Here is a 25,699-nt window from a genome sequence, read left to right on the forward strand (position 1 = left end):
CCGCCAAGAGACAATCCCGAACCGCCGCTCAAACCACCTGATTGAAATCCACCACCTTGACCACCAGTGTAACCGCCACCGCCAAGGGCGATGTCTCCACCTCCAAGATTGCCCCCATTAATTTGAATGGGTGCCTGTTGGATTTGTGGAGCTGGTCCGCCTCCTATGGGACCTGGTGATGGTGGACCGTATACTGGGGGTTCAGCTTTTGCAAAAGCGCAAACTAACACTAAAATCGCGGAAACCTAACAGAAAAAAATAAAATTTGTACTAATAATAATTTTTCTCCATATTCATTTATACGCTTACCTGAAAGCCCCTCATCCTACGGCTTAAGATGATACAGATGGAATGATGCTTCTGTGAAGGTTTGAGTTTCTTATATATCTAACCAAATTTATGCTAATCTTGCCGCATTAAATTCTGGTATCGGTATATTTAATTATGTAACATAAAATTTCTCTAATAGTGACCCTATTAAAATTACGTAAATCTATTATTATATTTTAGTTAGATTTATAAATTTTAGATAAATTGAGAGAAATAAATATTATATAAAATTTAACGGTTTATATGAGCTACATATTTAATTGCCTTCATTTGCTAAATTATTTGTCTATATTATTAGCCAGGACCTATATATATATATATATATATATATATATATATATATATATATATATAATTCGTAATTTATGATGAACTTATGAACTTTTTGAAACAATTGTACTACTACAAACTTCCAGTTTTTGGACTTAATTAAATAAAAACGCTAAATTTGATAACCATCTAGGTCTAATAAAATGTATATTAGTATGAAAAGGGCGAGAAGCCATAACTTAATTCAGCATCTGGTTGTCCTTTAAAACTTTAGAACTTATTGCGTGCTCAGCTGACATAACTTCAACTGCGTAATAGTTTAAGGGTTATAAAGTAATAAAAAAGAATATTTAAGTTAAGCAAACATTTAATGACTATAAATCTTTTTTCATAATAACAAATAATTAATTATATGCGTGAAATATGTAAATATGAGTGAAAAAGATACGCATTTCTTGTTCAATTTGTGCAATTAACATTTAACCAATGCTGACTGATACAAGTTTCACGTATTTAAATATAACTGAATTTTACACAGTTATTATCATTTTATGCAAATGTAGCACCATGTAGCCCATTAATGATGACTACAAAACACATAAAAATTACGCCACTGGTAAATTCCCAATTTAAACAAGTGGGTAATTGATCTGAAATGTACCAGTCGCTGATTTAGTAATATTGTAAACATGCACATGGCAAACGGACTCAAATAAATCCTTTTCAAACGTGGAACGTTTAGTTATATTGCAAACAACTAAAACCTGTTGTACTATTTTAATACAATTCCGATTTAGTATGTGTATCGTTGTTATTCGAAGTGCAGTCAGTTCTAAATACTCTCTGGAAAGGTATATGCAAATTATCTCTAGAGAATTGCAATGGTTATTGTATTTTCCTATTGGATCAAAATTACCTTTACAAATACATTTCTACGATAAATTAAAATATTTAGTCCAATCTAATTTTATCATATAATATAATTATGGTTTTTGTATAATTATATTTCTTAGAATATTTTAATTATATTTAATTTCTAACAAATAATAATATGTCATATATTAGCATTTTTTAAAAATATTTCCATAAATTCCACTTAAACCAGTTTAAATACTAACCTAAAACTTGCCGACTTTCGATTGGGTTTAAGAAAGTGATATTGTCAGGTCACAGCGTATTGTGCTCAACCGCAGTTCCACATCTGCATTTACAAATTGCAATTAGTTCGTCCTTATTTTGTTATTAAAATGGAATACTTGTTTAGATTTTCTGCAAAATAAGATTGAAAGGAAACATGCAGAGCTCAATGTTTCAAATCAACAAGATTATGTTATGCAAATCAGGATTTTGTTGCTACCATTATTGTGGAAAACAAGGATATGCGTATACAGTTTTGGACTTTAGAGAAATATTTCAAATAATACATTATCGAAAATACAAAAATAAAACATTTCATACTTGTAACAGTATATTGTACCTAATTGAAAATCTTTTCTACTTAAATCAAATCTTAAAATAAAAGAGCAAAATGTGGCTAAATAGCACAAAATGATAATATTTTATTGGATATAATTTGTTCGTTATAACCTTTATATGGCGAGCCATAGATTCAACAAGATATCGACAACGATCGTTTAAAACGAAATTCCATGACTTTTTAGTTAATAACCACATTTCATCTGAACTTCATTGTTTTTTGTGTTTTTTAATTGAGACTTAGATCCGAATTTTGTGCTGACCAATCGTAAACCATGATTATCTTTTACCCAATTTGATATATACATTAAACCATGTAAATTATCATTGGTAAATTGTTGAATTATATTTTCTATCCTCAAACCATAACGTTTTCTTCACCGTATTTCAAATTGTTTATAAGATATCTATGATCTAAATTTTTACTTGGCAAAAGCCAAGGAGTTCGATTCAGCATTTGAACGGCTTTGCCACAATTTTTGAGGTTAATTAATAATATTTTAAACACTGATATTGTATACCTCAATTAATTTATTTTTTATTTACCTAGAAGACAATACATATTTTGTTCACAGATTTTTCCAATTTGTTTGTCTATAAAATGAGTTTTTTGTTAAGATGCTTTCTTATTATTTTTTCAATTAATTGTATTGTTTCAAATTTATTAATAACATTGTAAAAAAATTTTCGAGAGTATTTTAAATTTTTATCGATTTTAGCAATATTTAAACTTTAATGTTTCATGTTAATTATTACTTCTGTTTGCAATGTAATGTTTCTTTCTACCCACTGAAAGTGAATTATTTTATAAAATAATATAAATCCTACTAAGAATAAATGTTTTAACTATTAAGAATATTATTAAAGACTGCAATAAAACTTAAATATATTACAATGTGCTATTTCTTTGGTCAACTAAATCAAATTAATCTATGCATTTAAAATAATATCACCGCCACTTTTATGACTGACTTTTGTATTCGATCTTTTTCTTACATCAATATCTTACTATGCTATTTATCTGGTCACCACTGTATATTCCTAATAATATAAAATGGTAATAAATTACTAGAATTAATAAAATATTATCCAGAACATTACCTATCAAGAGTACTTGCTTTTCAGATTCACAATTCGCTTAAATACAATACACCTAACAGGACTCTTTCTTATATGTTTGTTTCTTAGTATTTCCTTATGAATATTCATATTAATTAACTACTTCTTTTATCATAAGTGTTTGATATTTATTACCTAATATAATTACGAAACATTTCCTGACATCAATCAATGTTCACTAAAACATCGTATTTTGTTAAATGATTTATGAATATTAATTATATCAAAATATCTTATGGAAATAGTTTCCTCATTCTAAAGTAACATTTAAATTGACAGCGATTAAGAAATCTCCTCCTTCCGTATCACATTAATCTTAAATAAACCAGAACAAGTATTTGCAGTAGTAAATTAAGCAGATTGTTAACGAAAATGAATCCATTAAATTTTTATGTGTTAATCTGATGATCTAAATAGTTACTTTCGTAGATTTCACTCTATCATCTTTATCAATTGTGAACCTAGTTTGTCTATAACTAGTTCCTGTTAAGATACCAAGAATATTCATAAAATGTAGCACACCTCAAACATCACTACTCAAATAAATATATTTTAATTAGTGAATGTATTCAATTTGTCACTTTTGAAATGTGAATGTAATTAATTATAGTAAATAGATTTGTGATATATTTAAGGTTTGTGTGAAATACATTAAAAATGATTAACATAAATTAATTCACAAAATTGCGAATTAAAAAAGAATTAGTTGTCATTTATTGAGAGAGAGAAATATTTAAAATTTGATTCGTTCCGGAATTCAATTTATATTATCGGCTAGAAATCTCGGGAGGAACAAAGTAAAATGCAAATCACGCAAAATCTATAACTATCGGCGTTCGTCCCAATATAGGGTGGTCACATGCAACTGCCTTATCGGCGGCAATAATCTAAAACACTTTTATCAATAATTTGTGTGGGGTATAAGTTGAAAATGGCCTTATCTGCGTTGTAAACGAGTAATCAAATTGTCATTCTCGGTGGTCCGGTCGTATTCTGCATGGCTTGATTTACCGAATATCTATGCCATCTCGGGTATGCAATGCCTAAGATTGTATTTCTTATTCTTATCATAAGACGTATTACGGACCCGCTTTATTTTATGTCGATTTCAGCACAATGTTGCACATATCCGTTCGCCATAGAAATCTGGAATCGGTCCCGGCCCTTTGTGATCGGCCTTTATTGGAAACTCGACCAAGTTATATGGACTTCTAATTCCCTGGATCGGCGACTTACACGTCTCCCCAAAAATTCAACCCCTACCAACGAGTTTTACTAATGAAGATTTACGAACCTTATTCTTTTTTTCGCAATCCAGACTGTGATAGTTTATTTTTCATATTGGAATTAATTAATCACATCGCGCCTACTTAGTTCGATGACACGAATTTAGTTTACAAACTTGATCCGAGGCGCACTCTCGGGACAGTTGTTCCGCATAATTTAAAAAGTCGTTAAATTATCATAAAATGATTTGCCCACCCACTGAATCACACCTGCATAAATTTACTCAAAATAAGAATGCAATGGCATTTTCACGCAACCTTTGTTCTAACGCAACCAATAAATTCTACATAAGTTAATATGAAATTCGTTACGCAAACGGACGACCTGTGTTTTGTAGCAGTTTTTATTCAGTTTGTGTCAATTTCACTTTTACCGGTTGTCATTTTAATAAATTAGTTTGATATTACTATTTAGGAAATTATAATTAAAGTTTTGTAATAAAAAATTAATCTGCATAGTTTGATTCAATAAAATGCTGCAAATTGTGTCCTCTACTGTGAATCAATATGAAATTTATTCCATATAATTTGACATTTAATATCCGATTTTTCCAATCGCTAACTTTATGAATTTTTTATGCATATTTGTTTGTCAAAGTATTAACCAATGTGCATAAATAAATTAAATTCAGATTTCACAAAGAAAGTTAATTTGCAAATAAACTTGCAATATGCCTCTAATATTAATTTTCATCCCTGTCTAATACAGGGTGATTCATTTAATCTGAGACTCTCAAATATGTACAGTAATAAGCATTATACGACAAAATTGGCCAATCATTCCACGTGTGAAATAGACTAATCCTAAAATTAGTCTCCCCCTTTCCTTTGCGTAGTTGGGATATCTTAAATGGTAACTCTTTTATGCAAATTCGAATGTTGCACCTAAAAATTCACAAGTTTTATCTGAAATATTATTTTAAAACGGTGATAGTAATCAAAGAATTTTTTTTTTTTTTTTCATTTAATCAATAAGAAAATATTAATTTTTATTTTGAAAAATCAAATTTTTTCTTAAAATAAATTTTATTGTTGTTTATTTATCAAATTTTTAAATACTGACTTTCCCATTTAACATTTGTGTTGTTTTACGATTCTACAAGTTTCCTCGACTCATTATGTTTCTATTAAGGTAAGTGTGAAATGGAGGTACTAAATGAAGGATCTTAATGCATATAATTCACATTTCAAAAGATTACAGTAGTCATGTGTAACGATTACATTTTCCAGTATCCAGTAAATACCGATGTAAATTCTATTACTTTATATCCGAGTATCCGATGATTTGTTTTATATGTTATATTTGTTACAAAGTAATTATAAGACATTTATTACCCAATACAGCTTGCGATTACTGGGATTTGATGTATTCGTATATACACGATAATCAAACTAGATATTAGTTAGTAATTAGGTTTAAATATTCCTTTAAATAATCTTAGTGTTTATTAAGAATTTAGATTTTTAAATATAATCTAAGCTTGCAGATATTTTAAATTATTGGTAAATGTAAATATACTGTGTGCAAAAATAAAAACCCAACATCTAGATATAATTGATTAATTACAATTTTTTTTTAGAAAAATATTAACCTATTACAGAATAATAATTGATTAAAAATTAAACAAAAAGTCTTAAAGCATAAAATGTCAAAAGCTAATAATGGTCGTTTGATTAAGATACTCATTGCGTTATGGTATCGATCTAATGAGAATATCAACATTTTCTTGTGATATCTCATCCCACACGAACTGAATTTGACGACTTAGTTCATTAAGAGTCGATGGAGGGCGTTGGAAATTTCTTAAGCGTCTACTTATCCTACACATTTTCGAATGGGAAAATGTCTGAAGATCTTGGTGGCCAAGATAGTAAATTCACATGGGATGTTTCCAGGAAGTTTAGTGTATTCCTGGCAATATGTGAACGGGCATTAACTAGCTGAAAAATTAGTCTGAGATCATTTCTTATGTAGGGATGGAACTGTGTGTCCAAAACGTCATCTATATATCGCTGGGACAACATATTGCTTCTTATGAAAACTAAAGGTTACTTGTTATCACAAGCAATATCACCCCATACCATTAAACCTTTAGTGTTATGAATATGACTCTCCACAGCAAAGCGAGGATCACCTCTTTCTCCACGTCGCCGACTTACTAAGACATAACCACCATTAATTATTTCTTATTTCAATAGCTACCTACTTGTGTACCAATTTTAATGAAAACATCTAAATGCGTTCTGGGTGTTGCGTTTTTTTACAGGTTATGTTAAAAATATAGTAGGTCGGAAAAAGATTTAAATACATAATTGTAACTTACTAAAATAATATATTAAATACAATTGTATAGAGTAATAAAAAAATATTAGACCATAATTAGAATATGGAAGTATTTAGATAAGAACAAAATATGATAATAAATTATATTAAGTCAAATGCAAATATTTAAACACATCACTTTTTCTATATTCTGAACTTAAAAATATTAAAAAACCCAATAATTGAACCTTACAAGATTTATGACGATTACGGGCGAGTAATATAAATACATTTTTTCTATTGTATGTGGACCTGGTCAAGTACCGAATTCCTGGAGTACTTGATACTTTTACTCAAGATTCGAGTAACCAATACCCGCACACCTGCACTATTCAAGAAGTCTGCCTGCTAAAATTCGTCACCACCATATCTGATTCGTTCAATCATTGTTTTCACTTGGTATAGGGACTTTTTGTAAAATTTGTCCTTCACATAGCATCAGAACAGGTAATCCGTTGAAGTAAGATCTGGTGATCTAGTAGACGAATATACCGAACTAGCATTACCGATCCAGCGGCCGTTGAAATCAAGATGAAGTACTTCACGAGATGTCACTAACCAGTGTGCTGGACAACCAACAAGTTGAAACCACATATTCTGTCGCATACCACAGTTTAAATTTTCTAATATTGACAGTTCCAAAAAGCTTTGGTACGTTTCAAGTTACCTTCAATAATATGGGGGCCATTAAGGTTGTTTATTCCACACCATAAATTAATAGCCCAAGGACACTGATGTTCAAATTGGCGGAGACATTGCAGATTTTCAACACTGTGCATGTTTTACCCATGTCATGGATAATACTTTTGACGACTTAAATTTTTCTTTTATCACTACTCTGGGGCAATCGGGAATTACGATATTGAAGTTAGTACACTACTTGAGGATTTACAGATACTGCATATAATATAGCAATTTATTTTTCCAATAATTGTTGCACTACGAGTATGTTATTTTTCATTGATCGTTTGCCTCAATTGTAATTACTGGTTAATCGGAAAACGATAAGCGCAGATATCAACACCATTATTAAGACTTCTACCTGCTTATCCATAAATCAGAACCATTTGTATTTTTTCTTGTCAAAGGCCCCGCTGTAAATTTGTATTAATACCGTAATGGAAAGTTTTCCTTTTTCAAAAAAGTTTTCAAAGAATAGTAATTTTAGCACCAATCTATTTTTTTCGCAAAAATATTAAATTGTGTTTATGAATATTTTTTTAGGTCGCTTTTTATTCGAATATTTGAAAGTTTCATATTAAATTAATTACCCTTTCAAAAGAGTGACAAATGTGAAAAAAATAGATAATCATCATTTTCGTGGGCATATTTGTTATTAAATTTATTGATGGCGGAAGCAAACAATTTTTAATTCCAAAAAATACATAAAGTGTAGGGAATTAAAAAAGCTTTTTAATAAAACAAGATTAAAAATTCCGCACTATTATTTGTGAAAAATAACGGAACTGCCGTATATAACATGCAAATAACACGATTTTGAAACCGCTAAAGTTGATTTAGTTTAAATTTTTTTGGCACTGATACGATGGAAGTTAAAAATATAAACAAAAATAAATATTTGTTTTTGAAATTTACAAAATCTGCATATAAATTGGAAATTGTGTTATTTTAAAGCATTCACTTATTATTTTTATATTCTCTATTAGAATGCCAACATCATTATGAAATCAGTTCGATAAACAGATAATGTATACATAGTTTTTGATTTTAAACTGGAGTTGCTTTTACCGTTGACTAAATCAATGGAAATTGTATTAAACGATAAAGTAATTAAAGTAGAAGCCAGAGGGTATTTGAATAAATTTATCATTCCGATAAGGGCATTCCGCCACATAAAACTGCAGCAAATGGAAAAAAGTAAAAATCATTTATTTGCACACAAAGGAGCAGCTTCAACGAAAATATACATGATATATTTGGTACGTGTATATAATGCCAAAAACAAACTTACCCTAAATAACAGATAATGATACTCCATGAGCACGTTCAATTTTACCGTAAAGGGACTGCTCGTTAAGTGGTGCATGAAGTGGACCACAATAATAAAATACGTAAAATTGCGCGGCGTATTTCACATAAATGAAAATACTTTACTTTTCCACGATACATAAAATTTTATTGGTAAATATAACGACAAAATAAAATTTGCCGTAATATCTACAATTTGATCTTGATATTTGTTACTCACAAATTCGGTTAATAATTTAGAAATGGGTCATATTCAAATATACATCTGTTATAAACTCAAATGTTTATGATGTGGATCGGATCACTCCACTAGAATTCATAAATTTACATATGTCATTTTACTCCATTCAGTTTATACGTAGGTTTGGTGTCATTATGTACTTACGGGAAGATTTCAATTTTTAATTCTGTTCGTACGAAACTTACATGGAAAACTTAAAACTCCTTGACAGCTGAGTTATGTTTCCTCTCAAGTGGGGTATAAATTACTTTACAAACTGAAATAAATCAAAGTTTAAAGTGACTTGCAAAGCAATTTAACAAAAATATGCTGTTAGTAATGAAGTCCATTAAATTTAAAAACATTAAATCTGATATTATAGGAGGAAGGAGTTATTTAAATCAAAGCTTTGGCTACTATTTTTACTGTGCCACTGTAATTTAGCCTGTGACAGACAAATTACACAATAATCCTACATAATGTAAGAAACAACAAACGAGTAGTAAGTAATTAAAGCTCGCGGTAAGAATATAAATATGTATGGGCATAATTAGTGTAAGGAAGACACAATACGAGCATTAATTAATATAAAGAGACGTTCAGTTTGCTTTATAATTGCCTTTTATTTTAGTCGTAAATATGCGGAAATGTCGCATGCTTAATGTTATAGCCCTCTAATGAAAACAAATGACCAAAGTATATTGCTATATTTTATAATATTCCATCCCAATGGAGTGCATTTCTAAAGAGAATTTAACTAATTACAGGACGGCCCACTTATATACTGCATTTAACAAAAGATCCACTCGAAATATCTCCAAGAGTCATTCTCTTTATAGCAAATTCTCCTTTTGTAATAATTAAATTTTCTTCCTCGTCTTTCTTTTTCGTTTGGTTTGACTTATTTGAATGAATGCATCTTGAATTTACCTTATTATTTCCAAATGCTCATTGGAATGTGAAAATCTCATTAAATAACTTATCGTTAACATTATTTTTTTTAACTATTGATTACCGTCCAGGGGATTACGAACGCTTCCTAAAGCAATTCATTTTGTATCGATTCCGTTGGGCTTTAGAGCTTACGAGGGTTGTTTTAATTTAAATTATACCTTTTTGTCTTGGCAATTTCTATTCTGTGCAATATTTCTTACCTTGGTTTTGTAAAAAAACATTTTATTCGATTTTACTTAAATTCTATTCAAGATTTATGTGTCTGGTTACATTTCTCTAGGCGCAATATTTAAATGAAGCTTAGTTTAATTCATTCCCATATATCCTCCCACATTTTTCTAAGACTTAGATTGGTTTAGCTTAATCTATAATTGTTTTAACTCCAACTATAAACTAACAATGTTTCTAAAAGTGGATATATAGAATACATCAATATTTAAATATAAATGAAAACATTTCTCCCTTTTTCCTTGTTTCGACTCACACTTCGTTGCGAACATATACTTCAGACTATAGAAAATTCGATTTTTATATATAACAGTAATGGTTTATCATCGCTTTCTCTCCTTATAAATATGTATCCTTTAAAACGTTAAACGATTTTTTATTTCTGCGTGGCTTTAACATAACATTCAATAATTTCATAATAACTGAAAACATATTGTTTAATATTTTTGACTGTTTGTCTAATGAACTGATAACAACAAATAATAATTGAAATTAACAGAATTTGTTTAAATACCTGAATAGTTTATTCAGTGTTAAATTAATAAATAAGCATTAATTATTGCTGAAATTTCAAATTGTGGTACAAATGTTTTAAATAGTTCATTCGAATTAAATTATGTATGTATTTAATTACTCTAAGCATTAACAGGAAGTTAATTTGTACCTATTTAATTGTATGATTAATAAAAGTTTAATTAATATATTGTTTTACCAGTTCCAACTGTTTAAAATCATAAATTAGTTAACATGAAATGTTTATACTTAATTGATTAACTTTTTCTGTTTTCTGAAGCCTAATTATAAAAAGTAACGTTTGTCATGAAAATTAGGGTTAAACAATATGTTTGTTAGGAAATTAATAAACAACAAACTGAAATTTTTATTCTGCTATTATAAATCATGTTAATCAAAACCCTCAAATTACGATTCAATGTTTAATTAAAATTAATTGAGCCTTGTATTTATTACTTGCGGGATTTGTTGTGTTTACTTAGTTAAAATAAATACGAATTCCCTCATGGTTTGTAGATATAAAAGCAATTATTTTAAACTCTGTTGAAATTATTTAATTATTTAAAATAGGTAATAGTTATCTGTTGGTAGAGTTAAAACTGTATAAACTTTAATGGAAAACAAAGAAAAATAAAAGTTCACTTTATTTGTATTTAATTTTATTCTTCAATTACGTAAAAAGTACTAATTAAAGTATTTTGATTAATTTCCTTTAGTAAAAAACTATACTTATACTATCGTGATAATTACGGTGTAATCAATTTGGTTTACAGAAAACAATAAAAGGTGTGACGGTTGAATGGTGTGTTTCCCATTTTAATAAATCATGCAGGGCATTTCGGTTAGTAATACTCCCCATTTTGGTTAGTTAATCAAGTTGGAATTACCAGCAACTCTTGAGCAACAATTTGATAAATGAGTTCAATTATGTGACCGTTTTATCTGAAGCACATAAGATAAACATGGTGGGAGTAAATCATTCCGCCGAACAACGTAATTCACATTGCAGTTATGAAATTAATAGAATTACATGTGCAGACCGGCAAAGGCCATCATTGAGGGATTTATTAAGGGCATATTGCCAGCTTAACAAAATATTATAATGCGGAGTAAGCCACATTGTTTGTAATAATTTTTGAGTTGAAATTAATTATGTTGGCGGTAAAACGATTTATGGACAAATTAATTTTGGGGATTAATAAATACGCATGCTATTGTAAAAAGGATCTACACATTTATTATTTTTGGTTCGTCGGACTAACGATTATACATGTATAATACGGTCAGAATAGTCGACAAATTGAATGTCATGTTTCAAAATTTAACAATGCGATTTTAAATTATTAATACAAATGGTTTGTTTACTGACTTCATGTTTAAATTATACGTTTTTTTCAAATTTTTACAAACGAGTTACATTGTTCACGTTCCATCGGCTTTTAACATTTTTATCCATCCTTCCATTATGAGGTTTCAATATATTATCCAATAAGTTTTCGAAGTTCCTGGATTGCCTGAAGTGATATATCAACTCGTCATTATTAAATAAAAAATGTGGTTTTACATTTTTTTATTCGTAAAAGCTTTTGGAAGTTTCTACTCCTGCTTGATGTTTTTAAACGTCTGCGTCATATTTATTTCAGTGTTGCGAGCAATGTCAATTACAATACTCGACAAAATACCACAATTTATTTCATCAGTTATCTTTACTTTAATTTTTTTAATATACAAGGTATTTTTAAAATGGATGGTAAAACTATGGGAGCATATATACCACCCATCGTCCAATAAAGAAGTTTTTCCTAAAACAATACATCCACACAAATTTAAATTTTAAAAATTGTTTTTTCTCATATTTCATTAACTTTAGGTACAATTTTTTTTAAATTTGGCATGTGTTATCTAAATACATATCTACAATACAATGTAATACATTTTTCGATAACGATACAATAGAGTAGATTTTCGGGAGTTCCCATTTTTTCTCGCCCTATTTGGTACGCCTTTGACTATTTTTTAAATTTTAATCAATTAAAGCTTACGCTTTTCATATTTTTAAACAATTTAGAAGCAAATATGATTAATTTCGATTATCACATTATCACATCCATTTCAATAAGCCTCTTGTTTGCATTAATACGAAAACTTCTTCTTTGAAGTGAAAACAATCCAGTCCTTTATCTTCGTTAATTTTAATTAAATGCATTTTCAATTCTATTAATTGGTTAAAAATAGAACTTACAAGGCGGTAAATTTGAATTAAAAAAAAGAACAATTAATTTTTATGTATCTGATAGTAACGGTTATTTAATTTTCAGGACATAAATGAAAAAAACCTGGTACTTATAGATGTTTTCAAATACAAGAGCTAACATTAAAATATTTCTAAGAAATCGAAAAATTTCTACACACAGACGCTATAATACGCATATCACCACAAGTTAATTTAAACAATTAATTTATAAGACTAAAACTCGCAAAAAACACAAAGACCAATCAACAGAACACCGATAAACCAAAAATCGAGATGAAAATTTTAGTTTCTACACGTAAGCACATCAGGATTTGTACGGGGGTGAGTCGAAGGTAACAAGCAATTCAAAAGAAAAGATGCAAACGAAACCAAAAAGGCTTATAGATGGGCATGTCTCAAACTTTCATATAGCTTATGACAAACATTCCATTGAAATAAAACCATTAACAATATGATCGAATACGGATGAATCTCCCTCAGATACACTTCTCTACGATAAAAATTCGTCTAACAATTTTTGATTTCTTACAAAAATGACCCGTTACAACTCTCTTTCATTTGACCCCACATTGTGAAATGTAATGAATTAAGGTGTGGTAACCTCGGAGTTCTATTTATAGTGCCATTTCTGTGGCTAAAACCATTGATTTAGAAAATTTAGAAAACAACCACTGACTACATCACCTACTAAAATGGGAAGGAACACCATCATTGACGAATTCGTAAAGTATTTAATATTTATTTTAATTAATACTAAGTGATTTTATATTAATTTATAAATTCTTGGGGTTGTCGATAAGGGTAAGAATGTACCTAGCATTATTTTATATTTCTCAAACCGAATGTGATACAATATGTTATTATGTTTGTTGATATAAATATCTTACACTAATATTTGGATTAACATCAACTACATACAAAATATTTTCTTCATTAGCAACCGATTTATCCGTCTTGGTCCTTTATCTGTAATTTTAGATCTTAACATGCCTGTTTCACCTAAACATTGCTCAATGGAAAAAAGGTTCTGTAACTAGAAAAAATTTTTCTAATCCACCTTTATGCATATTTCCATGACATGCATCCAAAGTTAATAACATAACAACATATTCAAAATTTATTCACATTATTTTATTGGTACCTTGTTACAAATACAAACAAAATCTTAAAAAAGTCTGTGACAATTAAAATTAACCAACAGTATTTTTTTTTAATTGTGTGAAGAATATGAAATGCTTTAATGTTTTAAAGAATATTGAATACGAATGGAAAAGAGGTTGAGAGAAACAGAAGAAAATTGTATGTACTTATTTTAAGATAATATGTACATATTATCTTAAAATTAAAGCATTTCATATTCTTCACACAATTAAAAAAAAATACTGTTGGTTAATTTTAATTGTCACAGACTTTTTTAAGATTTTGTTTGTATTTGTAACAAGGTACCAATAAAATAATGTGAATAAATTTTGTACTTACCCAATTAAAAAACTATTGGACCATAGGTTAAGGAAATATGAAGAACAGTCAATTTCAGAAAATTAAATTTGGAGGCTATATTTTCTTCAGAAGAAACTATATAAATATAAAAACTAAATAAATAAAAAAAATTATTTAGATTTTCTTCATTACTGGATGTGTTCTACCTGTTTGGGTAACCTTATATAAATTAGAAATGATTAATAAATCAAATACGTGTTTCATTCATTTAATCAAAACACCAATCGGCGGGCAAATTGTTTCAAATAACGTGAAAAGTATGAATCATTTCACAGTTAGAAAGTAAATTACACCATGCCATATGACAATAATCCGTAAAGTGCAATCCATTAAGGTATTAAAATTATATTAAGCCATTAGTGTCATTGCATTTATGTAACGTGCATAAATGATGATTGTTGAATATTTACTGAAACAAGATTTAATCTGATTTATTCAATATGTAGCTGGTTACATTTTTTTTTAATTGGTTCGCTTTGGCGTGTTTTCAAATCATTTTTTAATAAGTTTAACCGCTTGCTGAGCAAAAATTATATTAGTGCGATCTTAATTACACATTTATTCACTAGAGTGCTTTCAAACTGAGGCAGATAATCTACATTGTTTACTGATTTCAATCCGTTTTTATGCTTGGCTTAGTTTTTGATTGTTTTTTAAATATATTTCCATTCAGAATATTAACAAAAGGGTCAACTTTGAATATAACTTGAATCGTTAATATTGTTCCAATTATTGCAATAAATTCTTCTAAACTTCACGGTACGTATAATTGTGCAATTAATATTAATAACCGAGGGAAATTAATACTGAAAACATTTGTCAAATACATAATGATCTGCTAAGATATTAAATTATTATTAGATTTAGTCGAGCGGAGTATTTACTTTGCCAACTTTATCTGTTCTCTTTAAACTCGCGAACAAGTCTTTGATGAAATAAACGACAAACTTTTAAGCTAAGTGGATTTGTTTGTACCCAGTGATAATAGCTTACTTTTATAAAATTTATTCCGGTTTTACTTATATTTACACTTTTCGTTATCTTTTAAGCCATTTTAAAATTCCAGTTCTAATTATATAATACGTGTATATTGGACAACAAATGTTAATATTATAGTAAAAAAATATTATGGAAAAACATTAAAGAATCTAGCAAATTATTTATTATTATGTTTAAAAAAGTTAAGTAGTATAATTTATTTATATATTATTTTTTCAGTAATAAGAACAGTGTCTAAATAAAAAAAATACCGTACAAAACACAAAAAACATTTTATTGCACAAACATATCTAAGGAAAACACAATACAAATGGAAGGAAAACATATTTAGTGCCTTTTACGTTTGACTTTTCCGAGAAAAGTGGAAATTTGCATTTCCAATTCAACGCAAGAAACCGGTTGCCCCATATCACTTCCTTCCAATTTAAGTTTCCAAACGGCATCAGAAATCGGCAGGTATTTCATGAAATCCGTTGTAATCGGCAAGTTTGTTAACACGTAAATACCCTGTAAAAAGTAATAATATTTTTTTCAGCCAGCAAAAAATAGTTTAACTAATATTAAATAATGTATTTAAAAATGATAAATTTGACAACAATAAACAGAAGAGGAAAGCGTTTTATCAAACAAACATATTTATACTGAAAACATAATAGAAATGAAACGAAAACATATTTAGTGCCCTTTCCGCATGACTTTCATTCTGTAGAAAGTAAAAATTTGCATTTACAATTCGACGCAAGAAACTGGTCGCCCCATATCACTTCTCTCCAATTTAAGTTTCCAAACGCCATCAGAGACTAGCAAATATTTTATAAAATCCGTCGATATCGTATTTTATATCTAGAACGTAAATACCGTAAGAAAAAAAAGAAAATTCATTATACTTCCGCACAAAAGAGAAATTATATCGCCGGATAAAAGCATTAACCATAAAGTATCGTATTCCGCATGATTCTCAAGCAACGGATATAACTGTGGCCGAATAATTTATGACAAAAAATATATTCCTACTTGAAAATTCAATTTGAGATTTTAGCACAATCCGCAGAATGGCGGAATGGAATAAAAGGTATTTGTGCTGTCCGTACGATAACGGCAATATGGATCTGTCCGGGGCAACAAAGAAACATAATTAATCGGGAATGTTATTTAAAACTGTAAGAATTATGTCCGTTTAGTACGGAAATACGGACAAGACGGAGAATGCAAATAATTAGTTTTTTAAATTGGACAATAAAAACCCATAGTAATTCTGAATTAAAACACTCCTTTCACAATTTTATACCTAAAGATTGTCAATATTCTGCAATTAATAAGATAAATTTTAAATTTGGCAATGACGGAAATACTTACTGAACTAAAATATAGTAAAATCAATCAAAATTGGGCAGGGAATATAAAAAATAAAACCGTAATTGTCAGCTTTCATCGATATTTCACTTATCGTAGACTATTATTTTATTAATGCAGTTATTGACATAACTGTCAACAATTTTGTTACAAAATGGATAAACAGAAACAGCTTTTTACAAAACGGTTAATCGTGGTGATTCAATTAACAGTTTTGAGCCGTCAATAATTTAAACAATATAATCAATATATCTTTAATTAAATTTTAAACTGTTCGACAACAAAATTTATTAAAACATAATGCGCAATAAAGTCTGGACAGTAAAAACAAAAAACGTTTATTATGTAATAAAATACCTTTGTATTTGTGTCTCAGCATCTTTATTGTTTTAGCACTGCTGGCGTTTCTCTTGTACTCTACAATAATTGCTAAGAAATTGTAATCTATGACGACTATGCGATCAATAATTGAAATAGTCAAATTATTTAATTTTTTGAAGTGTGATACATTATAACCGCTATAGCAAATATGGCAGCTAGACATGCTAATCATGTCCGGGCTTTAATTCACATCTGAATGAGCGTAAACACTCGATTACTGATAACTATATTCATAGTGATTGTGAGGTCACTTGCGTAAATCATTGGACAGATGAGCATTCATTACTCAAGTTGTTCATCATGCCGCTCATTTTATTGGGTCACAGGCTGTAACTTGCAGCCACAAACCACCACTTTACATTTCGAACAAAAAGAACGTCGTTTTTATAATTTTCCCGGTAAAGGGAATATTAAATAACGAATGTAAAAGTCATAGAGAACGAAAAACGGGAACAGGTTTAATTAGTTCAGTTGGCGAGTATTTTTAAGCAACACTGATTAAGTAAATATTCAGTATCTGCTTTGGTCTTAAATTTTTGTCGATCAGTGGAGTGCTGAACTCCCTAGTTCATTATATACTTCTCTGAATAAATTCGACTAATTAAAATTTACTTTTAGCGGATCTGAAGTATTTAAATCGTAAAACACTTTCGTTCCTCTTTTAACCTAAGCTGATAATAAATTGTGAAATATTTAAGACTTTCTAGTGGCAAGCTCATTTAAAATGGTAACAATTTGAATTCTAAATAAAGTTTTCAAACTTTAGATAAAGAAGCTTTATTTGTTAATTATTTTACGGGTTGACGCTCACACTTCTTTGCAAGCTGGGATTTTATATCAACCATATTCCATATCTACTTATGCAAATTCAAATGAATTTAAATAACGAAAATTACTGCTATATTTATAAGCTGCTTTTTTGTTTTTAAGCCGCTTAGCACTTTTAATGTTCACCTTTAGTTGCTCTGTTTCTATAATTTTAAATTAGACTTAATAAACTATTCTCCCTTTTTACATTTCTTAATGGTCCTTTGATCTTTGAAAATAAAACTAGTAGTCCCACTTTATTAAATTTAATGAGTTAAATAAAAAAAACCCTCAGCTTGTTCACAAAAGAAAATGACTTGTCTCTTCCATTATAGCAGACGGGGTTTTACAGAAATTCTGAATTTCCTGAGCAAATTGTTATAGATAAAACTTAAATTTAACAAAATTCCGAAATTTGCATCCGAAGCGTCTTCCAGGAGTTCCCCAAAAATAAAATTAAATAGGTTGCGTATCTGAGTTTGTCAATTTAACAGTGCTCTTCCGGTTTTCTCTTAGCGGCATACTTCAACATAAATTAGAGGCGACGCATTTAACAAGATTTAATTATTCATTTAAGAGGGGATAAATTGGGTAAGAATTAAAGCCCGTAGGAGTTTTCGACGTGGCAGTGCTCGCAATACTTAACCTCGAACATAATTTTATAGTATTCTTGTCACAAACGGCACTTGAATTTTAAAAATGTGTAACCGAAAATCTCCCCCCATGTGCCGGGAAATGATTACATTCCTTTTTTGCGTTAATTAAATTTCGGAAAATTAATATATGATTGACAACGTTGGGTTATGAGCTTAGGCGCATAAACATTTTATTACTTATTGACACTGGACGTAACAGTTATGACGGGCATGGCGCCAACTAATTAATTAAAACTTACCGGTTTAATGGGGCATAAAGGTTTTTTATCGAAGTGATCGATAAAAATACTCCAGGCTTCGTTTTCTTTCCCGATATAGTAACATATCTCATCATTAGCGTAGTCACTTAGCACGTACTCGCAACTGTCCGGGTTGCCGGAGAAGTCGCATTTGCAGAAATTAAAAACTATCTAAAAATAAATAACAACAATTTATTAACTCGATTTCAAAAACATTGTTACTTTACAGCCAACTGATTTTATAGAGGTTTACAGTGATTTAAAAATATATGAATGCGAAATTTTGCTTATTTTTAATGTTAAACTGGAACTTTCAAATGAAATATTATAAGTATTAGTTAATTCTACTTAAAATTTATGCTTTCAAAACTAAATCTCACGCTAGAGTCTTAATTTAAGATCCTTCTAAATCCTGTTTTTCGGAAGGATAATACCAGCCTTATATTGTAAAAGTTACTTTGAAGAATATTCAAAGTTCAGATGTAAATTTATGGCCTTAGGCTGCAAGATCATTGATTAAATGATGTGAGACACCACAGGCAGAAAACTTCAAAATCCAATCTTCCCTCCACAGATTTTGGAAAATTTTCACCCTTATGTAGTGGTGGCATGGAATGAAATTAGATCAAAGTCACAGCATAAAAATAATTTTTATATCAATTTAATAAAAATTGTTACTTGGCAACCAAATGATTAATTAAAGGTGAACAGAGAACTAGAAGAGTACAAGTACATATAGTGACATTAACTCGTCTTTTTTGCAAATGGAACACCATAAATAATGTGTTTTTTAACTCTACTTAAAATTGTTAATACTAATAAAAACATATACATATTTTTTGTATTGTTCAATAGAGATTTATTATTACTAACCCGATTAGGGTAATATTTATGAAATTATAATTAAATCATTGAATTTCACATTGTTTGTTAGTACAAAATTGGAATACAAAAGAAATTTATTTATAAAATCATTGAAAATATCCTGTTGAAATGCTCTATGAACTAAATGAGCTAAATTTTTAATAAAACATATCAATATTCCCATATATTCACTAAATTTTGTGGTGTAGGAATTTATTGAGTGTGTTTTTAAATATCAAATTTATCGTGTATAACAAAATGTTTATTTAATGGAACGGAAATGAATTACTTGTAATTTATAGTATTGGTAATAATAACATGAGTTATAACATTTTGCTACCGAAAGTACATATGTTAACATTCAACCAGTTTGTTTTGTTGGTTTATGAAATATTATAATAAAACGGTATGATAATAATCATTTAACATTAAACTGGTTATTTGGTAATATAAATTAAGTCGACTCAATTATTGTCATTGGAAAATTTATAAGCACAAACAGCATAAATTATGTTAGTTATTAATAGATTTTAAAGCTAGATACTTTAAATTGATGGTTTACTGTTTTGTCATTGCGTCAGTTTTCTAATTTTGGTGATCAATACAGATTCATTATAGATAACTCATAAATAATATTTATAGGATTTGTTAGCACGTAGCATCATACCACCAAGCCCTAAGAAAAAGCCATTTGGTTGAACACTCGAATTAAAGCCAAAATTTATTATGTTTAGGATGTTATCATTCCAACTTGCGCTCCAAAAATTGACTCGTTTCTAGGTCTCTCCTAACGAGTTATTTTATTCTATTGTTTGTTTATAAAAATCGATTAATTTCTATAATTAATACATGGTAAAGTTTAATTAATATCATGTGTTCACATCGATTGTTGATTTATTATTAAAATCTGCGATTTGAATATGGAGCCAGCCAATAATTCCCTTGTCGAGTCTAAATGTATTTGTCAAGATTAAATACGATGTCACTCATGGAAGTTGAAGCTACTACTTCTGGCAAAACAAACGGCGCTGATAATTCAGAATAATAATTAATCATAGATGTTCCCGGGCGCGCTCGGTATAATTATGTTTTAATTATAGGCGTCTAATTAATACAGACTCCGATGTTCAGCTCTATCATTCAAGGTGCGCACAGATAAATCTACAACAAATTATAAGTTGTATCAAGTTTCTTGCCATGCTGTTTTATGTAATTTAAATTTTGTGTTTTTCGATTTTCTCATTTCCGAGACCATAAAAATAATCATGTTTCAAATGCAATTTATTTTAATTCCTTTTCATCCTGCGACAACTTTAATATGTATTTTCTTGTAGTTTCAAAATAAAATTGTTTAATTAAACTTGTTATTGGATAATATTGGATAGAGAGGAGGTGTTTCTGAATATATATATATATATATATATATATATATATATATATATATATATATATATATATTTAATAAATATTGCTCACATTTAAAATGTTCGTAACCGCATCAAAGCAAGTTGCAAGTTGTAACCATGTTCATTATGATACGTAAAACACAATAGCTCCACTAAAATCCAGCTTGGAAGTTTATGACAGGGATTATTTTCAACATTATATCAAGTTTACGGAAAATATGGTACAGACAAACTTTTAACTAAACCAATTATTCCGATACTTCATTCAGTAAAAATAAAAACGAATTGCTTTATTAGACTTTATGAATATCAGCACATTATACCATAACACGTATTTGCTACAGTTAGTGTTAAATTTTATCCGGAATAAAATTTGAGTGTAAAGCTGCCATAAATAGTATTTAAGACACAATGAAAAGCACTGTAAACACATTGTACATGTACATGTAGCTCATATATCTTGCAATAAAACCCTGATAAACCTTCCAATCAATAGAACTTTATGGCCTTTATAAACTCCGACGTATTACATGCACAAATCATCCATTGTTATCCTTTTAAAAAATATTTTGTTTGCTGAAAATGCACGTCTGAGTACAAAGATCGCATTTGTGCACATATCGAATGTAAACTGTGTAACGTACCTGTTTTTCATTTTAATTGGAAAAATAGTTCGAAATTTAAAATAAAAAGGTCAAAAATTTAAACATAACGAAACTTACGCTTAAATTAGTAATGACTCTCGTGACGTTAACTTTCATGCTGATGGTAGTGTCCTTGGATTTGTCGTGGCTGACTTGGGTATCATAAAACTGCATTGGCATGTCGTCGGTTTTCTGATTCTTACACATACCCAATCGTTTTACAACCGCCCTTTTTCTTTCCTGCAAATAATAAAATTATTTTTAGAATATGAACACTCGTTTATTAAATTACCAGTCGATCGGAAACTATTGGACTACATATGGCTCGTAATCGCATAATGAATTAATTCCCAAGCTTTCATTTACATTTGAAACATACTTTGAATTTAATTTGTGGCAATAATTAAACCGGCCGGGATTTTTAAAATCGCATCATCATTAAACATACTAATTTACTCACCATAATTACCGCCACAATTAACAACCTAAATATTTATCCTAATTTATATAATCTGTGGTTGAATAATTATAATTATTCGGATATTCCACAAACAAAGAAATAATTGGGGACAAGTTAAATGATCCAATTTTCGTAAATCAGAAAATGACTATGCACTTTTAATAATGGAGAAAAGTAGCGGAATGAAATACATTATTATCGCCACAGTTGAGTAGTTTGTGCACCCCCAAATTATCTTATCACAGCCGTTTTCTTTCTCAAGAAATAAGTCATAGTTATTTATAAGTGCGAGGATCTGTAGGTCCATTAATAATGCTCATCGTAATATGGCCATATCGCGGACCATCAACCATTTAGTTTATGTGAGAGGATCACCTCTTAAAATGTACGTTATGAACCTTAAATAAATGGCAATATGGCCTCACCGTTATTACTTTTACGATATTTAAAATTGACTCAGTGTTGACGTTATCACTTCTATCACGTCTATTTCGACGGTGACGTTGTTTTATTACATTTTATGTTTTATGGGTTATTGTACTCCTTATATAATAGTTTAAAGTGACAAATGCTCCTACTGACATGGCTTTTAGTTACTGAAATTTTAATAAGACAACAAGCAATGTAAATTCAAATATTTATTTACCTGTGATGTCAATAAATTTAATAAGTTATATTTGTGTTTATTTATTAAAACTTTTATATATTTCAAAAGTATGGTAAATATATTTGTGGAGGGGTTTCTTGAGTTCCCTGAAAGAGTGGTAACATTTTCAAAAAAATATCGTTTTTAAAATATTAATAATTCCACTCAAGATATTTTAATGAACTATACATGAAGAATCATCTTCAAATATATAACATTTTTTTATTTTGAATTTGATCTAAAAAGTTTTAAAGAAACATATGATGCGACTAGATTTATATACCATACATTATTATTAAATTTCCATATTTAAATATCTTAGGAAATTGAAATGAATGAAATAGCAATTAGCAAGTCATACAAGGATTCTTTCTTTCAAATCTCTTACGTTACTTTTAAGATACCTTTTACAACACTTTTTAAGTGAAAATCATAAATCAATAGAATCAAATTAAAATCAAATTTGCACAGAAATAAATAAGAATTATAAAAATAATTTTCGTAAAGAGAAAAAGCAGTGATGTATCATATTTTTCTTTTATATATTTGGTTCAAATCCTGAACCTTATGAAAAAATAAAAACATACTGTTGTACATCAAAAAATATCCCTTGATGCATAATTACTACGTAAAAAATTTCAGTTTTTGTCTCTTCGAAAAACACTAAAAAGGTTTACTTAAAAAAATAGTAGTTTTATTAAGCATGGATAAATTTTTACATTTATAAACAATTTTTGGCACTGAAAATGAAAAAAATAGAAAATAAAATTATTATAAATTAACTAAAGTTGATTCAGTTATGTTGTTTATTAAAAGTTGTTGTTATCTAAATTACTGATTTTGTTTTGTGTTTCTGAGCGGTTATATCAGAGATTAATATAAAAAAAAATAATAGAATACTATAAAAGATGCGATGAAACTTTTTAAATAACTAATCGTAAGCTGTTGATGAAATATGTTCAAAAAATCCGTATAAATTAATTACTGTGCCGTATTAACTTGAAACTCATTAACTGGAAATCTTTTTGCACTTTTCTAACATTTCTAGGACTCATTTACCCTTCAGACGTCATTCGTGAAAAATCTGTCGACGTGTGCTGGATAATGTGGATTTTCTTTTTTGACAAGCAACAGTAGCGTCGGTCTCTTTATTGCATTTGTTCCTGCTAATGAACTTTTAAATAAATGATCCTTCAAGAGGTTTTCATATTTGACTGACGCGTAACGTCGCACCATTATCAATTTAGTCCTGGCGATGCTAATGTCAAGATTTCAATTATATTTTATAACGTTCCCTCGCAATTTATCTCGTGAATTATATCAGTCATTTTTTATTAGCTTCGACGACTCCCGATTACGGGTTAGGGATTTTAACGTAATGATTCTTATGAGCGCACCACTTTAACTGTCCTAATTTTTTGCTTTTCAAATGAATGCTCCAAAATACACCAGGGATTAAAATTTAGGCACAAAGTGGTCTTTTCGGACAGCTTTTGTTTTTGTGATTTAACCGTGTTTTCCAACATTAAATAATGCAAAGGAACTCTTACTTAAATGGTTTTGATTGGTATATTTAAATGTGATAATCGGATTAAAAACTTTTTTAATTGTACTCGAGTGATATTTCACAGATTAATAAAAAATCGAAAAAATTAATGGCTTGTGCAAATTTGTTCAAGTTGTAACCTTGAAGATAGGATGAATGCCGTTAATAACAGATCGTGATGGATTGACTTACGTACTATATCAACGGCTGCGTTCGCGAACACAACACCGCATAAAACTGTAAAAAGCAACACCCAGTCCATTCTGCCAACGCCACTCAGCAACCGTCATAGAATGACTAATAGTCACACTTTCTGCTTTAATATATATCGCGTCAAAAACATTTTACTAATGATCATTGCGATCCGATAGAGATCTACGCAAATGATGCATGGCACATGTAAATGCTGCTGCAGACCCACATTAGTACTCTGCCATTGTTAACTGCCCTCTCAATAACATCGATTGTATCATCAAACAATGCCAAATGTGGTTAGCCGGTTGCTACGTTTAAATTTGTGTTTACTTTATTTTACTGTTGAGCGAGCAAACGTGATGCCATGCTGGACAGGTTTCACGTCCTGTGCCGGACCGATGCAGAACACGCTGTCTTACAACTGCAGGATAAACACCTACTTGGTTACATCGCATTTGATAGGGATGCTTCTGATTTTTTCACAACCCTCCAATGTGAGTTTTACTGTTTTGGTCATATTAAAATTCAGTGTTCAATTATCACAAAAAATTGAATTTAAAAGCAAATACAATATGTAAACGAGGTTTATGGAGGTGAATATTAATTTACGTTTTTTATTGTTTGGCTTCCGCAATGCTGTTCATATTGAAATTAAAAATATTCTTTTTTGTATAAATTAAAGAAAATTTAAATACCATCGACGGACGACATTTTGTTTCTATTAACTTTTTACCTTCCCCAGGACTATCGCAATAAAAAACATCTCGTACCTGTTAAAAAAAATTAACATCAATCGACCATTATAAATTATAAATAACACACAGATTTCGGTACGGGTTTAATTAGCTCGCATCGGGGGGTACCCAGTTGTAATCAATCCGCACCCCTTTGTACAACTTAAAAGCTGGTCAGTCCATTGAATACTGCACCTTGCGACGTTAGACATCAATTTAGTACCGTGTTATTAATTACGTAAGTGAAGACACCATGATTCTGAACTATTGAAGTGTGAATAATTAATCAGAATTTAATTAGTCTCTT

At 29.3% G+C, this 25,699-nt stretch overlaps 2 protein-coding genes across 3 annotated transcripts in view; one reads left to right on the forward strand and one right to left on the reverse strand.

Moving 5' to 3' along the window:
• The window catches only part of LOC109602052 (EGFR adapter protein), a 177,372-nt gene that overhangs the window by 20,600 nt on the left and 131,073 nt on the right, over window positions 1-25,699 (forward strand). The gene's annotated exons all lie outside the window — the stretch shown is intronic.
• On the reverse strand, window positions 15,715-24,756 carry LOC126264825 (uncharacterized). 2 transcript variants are annotated; one of them, XM_049964273.1, is made up of 4 exons: window positions 24,660-24,756; window positions 21,890-22,051; window positions 18,898-19,068; window positions 15,715-15,968 (listed from the first exon to the last, which is right to left on the reverse strand). In XM_049964273.1, exons 1-4 carry the CDS (start codon window positions 24,723-24,725, stop codon window positions 15,789-15,791), a joined length of 579 nt encoding a protein of 192 aa, XP_049820230.1. In that variant the 5' UTR covers window positions 24,726-24,756; the 3' UTR covers window positions 15,715-15,788. The 2 variants fall into 2 exon arrangements, with proteins under 2 accessions (XP_049820230.1, XP_049820231.1); XM_049964274.1 differs by having other exon boundaries at window positions 24,656-24,724.

This window comes from Aethina tumida, chromosome 3, assembly GCF_024364675.1.
Source record: "Aethina tumida isolate Nest 87 chromosome 3, icAetTumi1.1, whole genome shotgun sequence".
NCBI classification, from domain to species: domain Eukaryota; kingdom Metazoa; phylum Arthropoda; class Insecta; order Coleoptera; family Nitidulidae; genus Aethina; species Aethina tumida.